The following is a 10,441-nucleotide window of genomic DNA, read 5'->3' as shown; positions in this document are numbered from 1 at the left end:
AGAAGCCTCGTCCTGATTAAGACGAGAAAAGATGTCCATGGAGAGAATTAAGTTTAGACAGAGAAATGCAGCTTTAATGTGAGCGAGCAGCACGTGGGTTTGAAGTCTTCATTTATTCTTCAGTGTTGGTGGCAGCAGATGGTTTCTGCACTGCTCTAAGTCCCACTCTTCCTCAGTCTGGGGAATAACCAGATTGGTTAAAAAGAACACGGCTGACCTTTTAATTAACTCCACACACTTCTGTTTTAATCAAAGTATTCTGAATCACATAAGGGGGACTGAACCAGCACAACCACTCTATTAAGCTACTGAAACCATTAGGTGTTTACCATTTTGTTATGAAAATTATGTCTGCCATCATGAAAGCAATTATCCATTTGCCTTTAACAGGCAGTGTGATAATGTAATGTCTGTAATCATTTGGGTGGTTTAAAATCAATGTGATGCTATTACTATAAAAATAAAAACAAAGCAGAGTAAATAAAAAATGTTTGTTAGAAAAATAAATTTTTAATCAATAAAAAAAAATATAAAGATGAGACAATGACAACAAAAAATGCATTAAAATACCTTAATTTAGTGAGTTTCGCTAAATTTATTTTATAAGAGGATGAAAAAAGTTGGCCACAAATTTCCACGAAAATTTAGTGGGATTTAATTTACTTGCAGCCTTATGTAAAATATTTACGAAAAACTATTTTTTTGCCAGTAAGTGGTAATTAAGCTATAATAATCACAACCCCCCCCCCCCCCCTGATTTGTAATTACCCATCAAAAAGTGCATAATCCTAATGTTTTGGGTTCTCATCATCGAGTTAGTAGTGTGTTATTAACAACAAGTACTTGTATGTTTAAGTCTCAAAGTTTAAAGTGGCCTGAATCCTTGCTTAATGTAACAATTTACTGCAAAACGTACTTTGTAAGTTTCTAAACATAATTTTATTATTACTGAACACAAATGCTTTTAATATGTTTTAATAGAAACTTAAACATAATTACAGTCAAAGTGGTAAATGTTTGCATTGTTAAGAATAGAATTTTACTATAATTTCATGTCCAAATATCAAAAACATGAAAAAACACATGAATAAAAAAATCAAGTGAAACACAAGCTCTAAACTTAAATCTAAGTCTGTTTTGTCTGTGACATTAAAACAAGAGTATTTTGAGTTTTGGATGAACCTCAATGGGGCCAAAATGCTCACTTTTTGTAAACCAATAGGTAACTTCTTTATTTGGAAACCTATTTTAGAAAGATTTTAGAAAGTCGTGTAACTAGTTTTGTAATACTGAAAAAGGATTTTATTCTTTCCAAAAGCGTCCAACACATTGCGGTTTTGGAAACCCCCCCTTCTGGGGCTCCATGTGTGCGGCTTTAGCTCTCCATCTAGTGGCATATGATATGTCTCGGAGCATCTGTCTCCTTCCCACCTCCAGACCACCGCTTCCATCCAAACCTGTTGCGTTTCTTTTCTTTCTTCCTGAACAGGTGGTTTTTTTTGTCTCTTTTTTTGTCAGAAACACTTTTCTGAACTCCGCAGACAAAGTTAAAGGCGCGCGCATCGTAAAGCGCACAAAAAGTGACTCATATCGCGGCAACGTGCGCATGCAGACGGCCGGGATTACAGGGTTTCTGTGCGTGTTTACGCTCATCTGTGACACACTCCTCTGGCTCCCTGCCACCGCGCAGTATTTATAGTCATACATCAGTAATCAGCACTCAAGGATTCCTCTCGAAACATCCCCTCACCGGTAAACTTGGGCTGACAGAGAGGCGCGCGGAGGGGTTGGATTTAGGATCCACCTGCGGTGATGAAGGAGCGCGCGGCGCCTCAAGGTATGGCTAATTTATTGATCGTTGCACGAGTTAATTGATATTTTTTGGCAACTGTCGCGGTTGCTGCACCCACCCACCCCTCACCCCCTCCAGTTTTCGCTTTTTGCATCCGTCTCTTTCCGCGCGCGCGGCTTGTTTTGGGGTGTTCTGCCTGTGCGTCAAACACTTCCACAAGAATGAAGAAGCCTAATTAGCAGCACCTGTTAACGGGCTCGTTAATGCATTTCTAAGGCGACTGCCGACCTGCAGCTGACGTGCACAAATTAGAGGAAAGGGGGGGGGGGGGGGGCGCGCCTGTTGTTCCAGTAGGCTCCACAGTGGCTGCACTAATTAAAGCGTAGGAGATCACAGCCAGGAGCTGGAATTCTAATGTGATACAGAAGAGCGTCTCCACACAAGTGCTTTAAGTTTCATACATTTCCCAGATAAGCTGGACGCCTGCAGCTGCAGCCACATGCTCATCTTCAGTGCCCTGCCCTTTATGATTCATTTCATTTTTGTTTGAATCATGTCAGAGACCCAGCCTGTTGAACTGCCTGCCGCCCCTGCTGCCTTTTGTATTTGTCTTTCCAAAGCAAGCTGGTGCAAACATTTAATTTCCCCCGCAGAACAGACTCAGAGCAGACTGATGGAAACAAGCTGGAACATTTCTTTCCAACTTGAAATATCTGGGCTAATGATCGTCAGCCCACTGCTGGGCAGCACAAAGCTGCAATCAAGCCACCCGTGTAAATGTGCGCGCTGACCTATAGCCTCTGCTGGCTTTCAGATGCGCGCTGCGCCGGTGTTGGAGGGCAGAGCTCAGCTCAGACTGAGTCCAGTTCACGTCTGAGGAGCCCCTGCTGATGATGACTGAGTCACGGAGCCCTTTGCTTCAGCTCCTCCACACTCAGTCATCTTCCTTTCAGCTCCAATGGAAGCAGCCTCGTTTCGTCTGCCTCTTGACTGGCTCGTCAGAGGAACTTGCTGTTTTCCAGCCTCGCCTGCTTGTCTACCCTGTTTTTCACTGTCACATAAGCACGCACGCTTTACTGCACACAATGGCAGCAACAAGAACAGGGTTGATTCTTTTTCTGTGAATCAAGCCCGAACAGTCTTTTATTACCAAAGCCATTAGTGAAATAAAAGTCTCCAGTTTTCCTCCTGCTTCTTCTTTATTTAAATTCTAAACAGTGCCTTTGTGTTTCACAGCTGTGGATATGAAAGACCCTCAGATTTGATAAATTTGAGAAAATTAGACACTCTCCACATCTTTGTTATTTGTCTAATAGCAGAGATGCCCATTATAGCAAATAGGCTTTACTTTTTTGCGTTTTATGAATAAAAAGTGCTTTATTGTCATCATATGACTTTAAAATATCCTTTGGCCTCCCAAAATTGGGCTCTGAATGAAACAAAAGCAATAAAGTAGAAACATCTTTAAAACAGTGATGTGAAGATATAATTATAAATGATTTTCATTGTCAAATATTTGTTTATTTTTTTATTAATTAATATTTAATTAATAAATACTTAATTAATAATAATATTAATTAATAATAACTATTAATTTTGTTTAAAGGTATTTCACTGATGTCCATAAAGAGAAAAAAAGAAGTCTGTAATTGTGGTGAAACAGATTAATACCACTTTAAAAATGTTCATCAAGGTGCAAAAGTCTTTATGAACTTATAAACGCACCTTGAGTTTAGTGTCTCTTTTTTAAATGTAGTTTTTGTGACACTAAACAACAGCATGTTCAGAAGACTTGATGAGTTGCTGGACACATGGGACCGGCAACTCCAGGCCTTGGGGGCCACACTCCTTCATGTTTTCCACCATGGCCTGCTCTTGCATGTTCTAATTGGCTGGATACACCTTAACCAGGTAGTCAGTCACAAGTAGGACTTGGATAACTGGAAATCAGGCAGACACACCACCTTCGAGGTCTGGAGAGTTGCCCTTTGCCTCTGAGTTGTGGGCGGGACTGTTGGCGTGCAAACCTGCCTTAATTTCCCATCATCTCTTTGTTTACACACTCACCCCCTAGCTTACAGCCCTTCACACCCTCAAGCTAACATTACCAGTGTAGCAAAAATGGCAATCGGAGCTGTCCAGCCGTACAGTTTTAGGACAGATACCTGAATCAGAATGGAGCGGAGGAAGGAGTTTGTGATCCGCCGACAGTATCACCTACGTCACTGCTTCAGGCTTAATTTGAATCAAAGAAATACTTAGAAATACAATTGCAATCGTAACTTTCTTCATATACGTCCTCCATCATGAGAAACAACATGATAAAAACCTAATTTTCATTGGAGTAGTTACTTCCAAGTTGTAATGTCCTGCAGATTACTTATTACAGTAGTTCAAAGGTAATCCCGTACCGTATTAGTGTCTCAGAGTTGTAATATGTTACACATGTCTTGGATTACTTTTAGGTTACTCAGGGTACCTGTAAAAGTACAACATGATCTAAAGTGACAAATAAATCCCAGATAATTTTACATTCAAGTGTAAAGCAATGAATTGTAATTATGACAATTGTTTATTCACAAAACACAAACATTCTAAGTCTGATTAAATTTAACACACATGTAAAAAGTACAACAATCACAATTAAAAAAAAAAAAACCTCCCAAAAACAAACAAAACAAGGGGAAAAATAAAATATCACGGAGTTTTCTGCAAAAATATACGAATGTCCAAACAAAAATAGTAAGGAGTGCTCATCATAGCTATAAAATTGCCGTCCTTATTCAGTCTTTTTTACATGGTCAAAGAAAGGTTTCCAGGATTTGAAAAAGGTCTGTGCTGAACCCTTTATAGCATATCGGAGGTGTTCCAATTTAGGCTAGGAGTGCATGTCCTCCACCCATTGCTTGTGTGAAGGGGGTCTTGAGTTTTTCCAAGATATAAGGATGCGACATCCGACCAAAAGCGTAGAAAATGCCAGAACTGAGGCTTGTATTGCATTGACCTTTCAGTTTTGAGGAGTGACTCCAAATATCGCTGTAAGTGGGTTTGGGAGGATCTTTTTATTCCATGCTTTTGCTATAGGGAATCGAAAATCCCCCTCCAGAAGGCCTGGAGGCTCTTGCACCCCCAGAACATGTGTGTGAGGGTTCCCGTTTCACAACTGTCCCTGGGAAGATCCGTGCTAGTTTACTGTTTGATATGTGAAGTATAACTTTAAATTGTATCAAACCATGTCTTATACAGATTGATGATTTGTGGATAAACACTGCCACTGTGTTCCAGTTATCTCCAATCGCCATTCCTTTTGCCAGTGTTTTTTCGTAATATATAAAAAGGGCGCTGCAGCCGTGTTAAACATGTGGTATAAATAAGAAATTACCCCTTTTTTTTAAAGGATCTAGAGTAAAGCATTCATCTATCCAACTACTTGAACTACTTGGAGGAGTTTTTCATAGTGTCAATCCTTTTATTTGTCCAGACCTGAAATGTGGAATCAATGAAGGAGGGAGGGAAAAGTATATTTGTCACTATTGTAGCTGAGAGTAAACCTTGTTTGTGTTTAAAGTGAATTCTGAATTGTTGCCATATTTTAAGTGATCCTAAAATAACAAGATTATTGGGGATTAGCTTTTTGTCAAGGGGTAATGGTGAGAAAACAACAGAGGCCAGAGAGCCTGATATGTATAAGTCCTGTTCCATGACTGCCCAAAGTGGGATATTCTCATTCTCCTTTGTAAACCCCAGAAAATAAGTTTGTAAAGAAGAGCTGCCCAGTAAAAATACATGTAGTTAGGCATAGCTATGCCGCATTCCTCCTTCCGTCTCTCCAAAAACTTCTTTCTGATACGTGGTAGCTTTTTATTCCGATGAATATTGATGTTAATCTATCCAATTCTTTAAAGAAGGATTTAGGGATATGTCTGATTAAATTAAATTGGAGTAAAATGATTTTTTTCTAAAATCCTGGATTGGTTGTGATCATTCTGATCAAATATGTTGCATTCTAAGACCAAATACTCATTTTCTTACTTTTAAATGAACACAGGAAAGAATGTTCACTCTTTTAAAACAAAACTGCAATTATGAACAATACATAAAGTTCAAGTATCAATGAAACCTTTCAAGAAAATTGATGTGATAATTTAGGTTACAAGAAAACAAAATGCTTAAAGTGACCACCCGCAGTATTTGTTTGTGACATTTTCATCCATTAAACGCTTTGGTCAGTAAGTCAATTGTAACACTCTTTTTACTAAACTTGTTATGAGTGTAATACCCTACTATACTTTGTTACAACAAAAACTTACTCTAATATCTTACTTTTATGATGAGTTACTTGTAGCACTGTTGATTAGGATATCGAAGGTGCCGCTGGGCTTAAACCAGTTCACATGTGAAACAGAATTAATAAAATTTGAAGTCAAAGTGAGATTTGCACATTTGCAGTTTCTTTTATTCTTGAAGCATGTTCTGCATAGGCTTTTGCAAAGATAACTGAAAAAAAACCACATGTTAAATGATGTTAAGTACATGCAAAAAAGCAAATGCAGTTTATACATAGATATTTTAAATATCCATATAAAGTAAAATTTGTGACATTTGTCTTGCTTAATAATAACAAACATTTACATACAGTTTTACAGAAGAGCATTACACTGAACATTTCTCTTATTAGCCGAAACTTCAGTTTTTTAGGGTCAGTGGTGCTTAAAACTGATGCTGAATCAGTTACGAAGTGTTTGTCTAAAATTAGAAGTCAATAGAGTTAATTTCTCTTGAGTTGCTGCATCAAACAAGCCCCTTCGTGTAGTAAACATAATCTCTAGAGGATGTGCGTCTCGTCTTGTTCAGGGTCCCTGGCGGATGATTCATACCCAAACTGTGTCTCAGGGGGTACGATGGGTCACCAGTACGCAGAGCCCCACACAGAAAATTAGAGTAGACAACCATTTACCCTCAGCAGGGCAAATTTAAATCAAAAATCAGTCTAAATGGGGCGCTTTTGAACTGTGGGAGGAAGCAAATGGAGAAAATCTATTCAGGCATGAGGATAAAACTGCAGCTCCACAAAAAAAAAAAAACAGCTGAGATTTAGCTTTTCTCTCTGTGAAGTCATAATGATAACCAGAACACCACTGCGCTCCGACATTTAAACCTCTGACAATAAAAATTAGACAAATATCACAGAAGTATGTTTCAGTATTAGCGGGATTGCCTGCAGAGAAAAGCACGGTAATGGAATTTGCATGGATTTACCTCAAAGTTTTGCTTCCTGACTCAGCAGATTAGTATTAGAAAGTACTTCAAAATCAGCATCAAGACGAATAATCTTAAACTGATCCAATTTTATGGAAGCAAACTCAAGATACAACCGCAGTACTTAAGATCTTAAAATGCTGCTAACATCTTCAAATGATCCTTGCTCTTGTCACCTTTTGGACCCCCCAAAGATGAAGGTGTATTAGGACAATGCTAATAATTCTGTTGTTGAAACATTTGAGCACAACCTTTTTCTAAATACTACATAACGAATGTAGAAGAATGAAGCGTGAATCAGAAGGTGGGAACCCATTCATTTGAAAATGACAGACCTTTTTTTTCTCTGTTCTTAGTGTTGCAGTTGCCATGGTTACTTCAGATACATTTGATCCACCCCTCAGAATAAACACAAGCAGATATAACATGTCCTATTCAGACAAGTGTGGGGGGCGTCAACTGTCTGTTTTTGTTCTGGGAAATACCAACTGGAGGTTCAATGATCGTCATTTGCTTTCATCCAAAGTTCAGCACGGCTCACAAATATCAGTCTGATGTTTGTGAGCAGATCGTGAGGTTTGCTTAGAGAATTTTGTTTTTTTTTCAATCATCTTCTTCTGCCTCATTTTTCCTCTTTTCCCCCTCCTCTTTTTAGGTTTAAGGTGAAGCTGCCAGCTCTGGACACCTGTAAACATGCTTACCACCTCAGACCAGTCCCTCGCCGTTTCACCGAACCTCAACTTTCCAGGAAGCTGTGGTCACCGGAGAGAGATCCACGTCCAGTCCTCCCTGTCTCTGCCTGAACCCGAGAGCCCGAAAAGATCCGGCCCCGGCGTTCGTCTAGGTCTGGCACAAGGAGCCCGTTCCTGCTCCCTGCAGGTTCCTCCCGCCGTCCCGGAGTACCTGGGCCTGCCTCCCCGAGCAGCAAGCTTCGATGTGCCTTGTAGTCAGAACGATGGCTCGTCTGATCAAGGCTCGGGGTCTTTGAGCCCTCATGGCAAGCGGCGGCGGCGAGGGGGGATTCTGGAGCAGAAGGACATCATCATGGCACACCAAGCCCATAAGATCCAGAGCACGCCTCAAGCCCGCAGGAAGGAGTGGGAGTGAGTATTTAAAATGTTGAGATTTCTTTCAAATCTGGATTAAAGTGAATGAACACATTGTTCCTCAAATATAACATAAAGGCTTGGAAAGTAATTCATTTGCTTCAGGGCTACCAAGCTGTTAAAGGGTCTGAAAGTTTAAAAACACGTGGGAGTAAACTTTGATTTGATTGTTTCATTAAATATCTCTTTTTTTGCGTGTGACAGACACTTGGGAACAGGAAAAACATAATTTAGTACCATTATGACAGATTCTTTCCGTTCAAGGATCCTAACAAGTCGCGCAAGTGAGGCAGCCAAATAATGACAGGGTTGTTGACCTGAGAATACAATGCAGCTGACACTGATGGGAATAATTACACCTGTGCTTCCTGCTGAAATGTGTCCAACTGTCTGTTATCAACATGTCCTCCTTGTGACACACTCTGGCTTCGGTTTGAAAGGAAGAAACTGAAAAACAAGACATTTGTTTCTACTGCGGCAGCAAGAAAAATGGTAAAATCCCCCCTTTTTGCCTTTGAGTGAGCTGTTTAAGGAGGGCAGAGCCTGTTCTTGTCTCTATTGGTTTGTTCTTCTTGACGATCAAGCTGAGACGTAAAAAAAAAAGAATTTTTAGACAATCAACACAAATGATCATGACTGACGGGGGGAGAATCCAGTGAGGCCTTCTGGGAGTTGCTCCACAACAGAATGTGATCACATGGACAAAACACAAATTCAAATCAAAGCAGCGAGCAATGTTTTTTTGGCTTGCAGGCGTTGTCCGCCCCCACCACTGCCACATCTTTTTGACACGCCTTCACTATCTGAATGGCTGAAGCTCGCAGATCAATCACCTCTGTTTCCCTTGCTATCCTGGTCAGAGCTGCATGTGACAAATTCTTTAAAAAAAACACTTCTTTAAAAATGTCGTTTTTTCTGTTGGTTTTATCTCCATAGCAACCATTTTATTTTTTGGTTGCCTATGTGATTTTTAGAAGAATCGGCTAAAGTACAGTTTCGTATTTCCTTGGCAATGGAGGTTTTTGTTAACCAAGCCCGCATTCCTGCTATTTCCATATCATGTGACATATCTTTTTTGTTCAGCTTGAGACAGGAATTTAAATTTCCCAATATTCCGGTAAAGAATGTGCCAGCAACAGGGAAACACCACCTTTGCGTGCTTGCCGTTCAAAATCTGCAAACTTCTTAACCCAACATTTTTTCCCCAAGTACCACCCTATAGACGTTCGAGGAGTTATGAGATTGAAACTCCTAGGAGGAGTTCAAATTTGTTGATGCGCGTAAAGGTGATGGCCTCTTGCCAGGGTCACAGGTCAACAAAACTTTGGTTGTACACTTGCTGGTCAATGTGTGAATTTTTAGTGAAAATTGAACAAAAGTTTTTTCCCCCACTCCATTTCATTTTATTGAATATTTTGTCGATTTTAAATAAAACCTGCAAAATTCTGGAGGAAATATGCAAGCAGTTTGTATGTTCATTCGATTATTAATTGATTTAATAGCTCCAGTATAAAATTTACTGCTCTTAAGACTTTTGTATGTGTCACGCAAAATAAAAATTAACACAATGGTTTAAAAACCATTGTGTTTATTTCCATTTGTGTTTGAAATATAGAAAATTGAGTTGAATTGAATATTATTACAGGTTTATGAACAAGAACTTTAATTTATCATGTAATCTGAATAAATTTCAAAATATTATACAATAAGGATGACAATTGCAGAGAACAAATTCAAACAAAAAAAGCAATTCAATAAAATTAATTATTTACTTTTGCAAAATGTTTTACATGAGGCATTATAGGAAATAATGTTATATGACCTGGATGCAAATTTAGGAAGGCTACCATCCTTTACTTGTCGGGATCTGTGTTGATTCTTCACCTTCATCAGTTATTGAAAAATTATTTCTCACCACACGGCATTGTTTTGCTCTTTATTAGGTCTAAAGGATCCAGATGAACATAACATAAAAGCCAGAGCATAAACAATAATGCTTTTGTAAATATGTTTACATCGTAGCTATTATTTGGCTTTAAAAATTTCTGTCTCAGCATCAGCTAAAGGTGTGAATCTATCCTTTTCCTTCAGCTTCAGCTCTGGAGCTCCCATGGCTTTTTTCACGACTTCCCACCTTAAGATCTTCCATTGCATCTTTTTAAAATGGAAAACATTTAATAAGAGGTCTGATTGTGAAATTCAAGATTGTTTTTAAATGAAAGAGATCCAAACTAGGAGTCAGTCAAAAGAGATTCCACAGATGTGATCTTTGCCTTTCAAAATC

At 39.1% G+C, this 10,441-nt stretch overlaps 1 protein-coding gene across 5 annotated transcripts in view; it reads left to right on the top strand.

The window, feature by feature from the left end:
• Nucleotides 1-1,691: 1,691 nt before the first annotated feature.
• cacna1eb (calcium channel, voltage-dependent, R type, alpha 1E subunit b) overlaps nucleotides 1,692-10,441 on the top strand; it is a 67,859-nt gene continuing 59,109 nt past the window's right edge. For 4 of the 5 annotated variants that reach the window (XM_078934033.1, XM_078934031.1, XM_078934032.1 and 1 more), the window contains exons 1-2: nucleotides 1,692-1,837; nucleotides 7,707-8,154. In XM_078934033.1, the coding sequence (XP_078790159.1) occupies nucleotides 7,745-8,154 (410 nt within the window). In that variant the 5' untranslated portion in view covers nucleotides 1,692-1,837; nucleotides 7,707-7,744. Of the gene's footprint in view, nucleotides 1,838-7,502; nucleotides 7,628-7,706; nucleotides 8,155-10,441 lie in introns of those variants that run through there. The other variant, XM_078934030.1, reaches the window with a different exon arrangement.

Source organism: Oryzias latipes, chromosome 17 (assembly GCF_053564925.1).
Source record: "Oryzias latipes strain Hd-rR chromosome 17, Olatipes_Hd-rR_3.1".
NCBI classification, from domain to species: Eukaryota; Metazoa; Chordata; class Actinopteri; order Beloniformes; family Adrianichthyidae; genus Oryzias; species Oryzias latipes.
The sequence above is the reverse complement of the archived record's forward strand: the minus strand, read 5'-3'. Positions and strand labels throughout refer to the sequence as shown.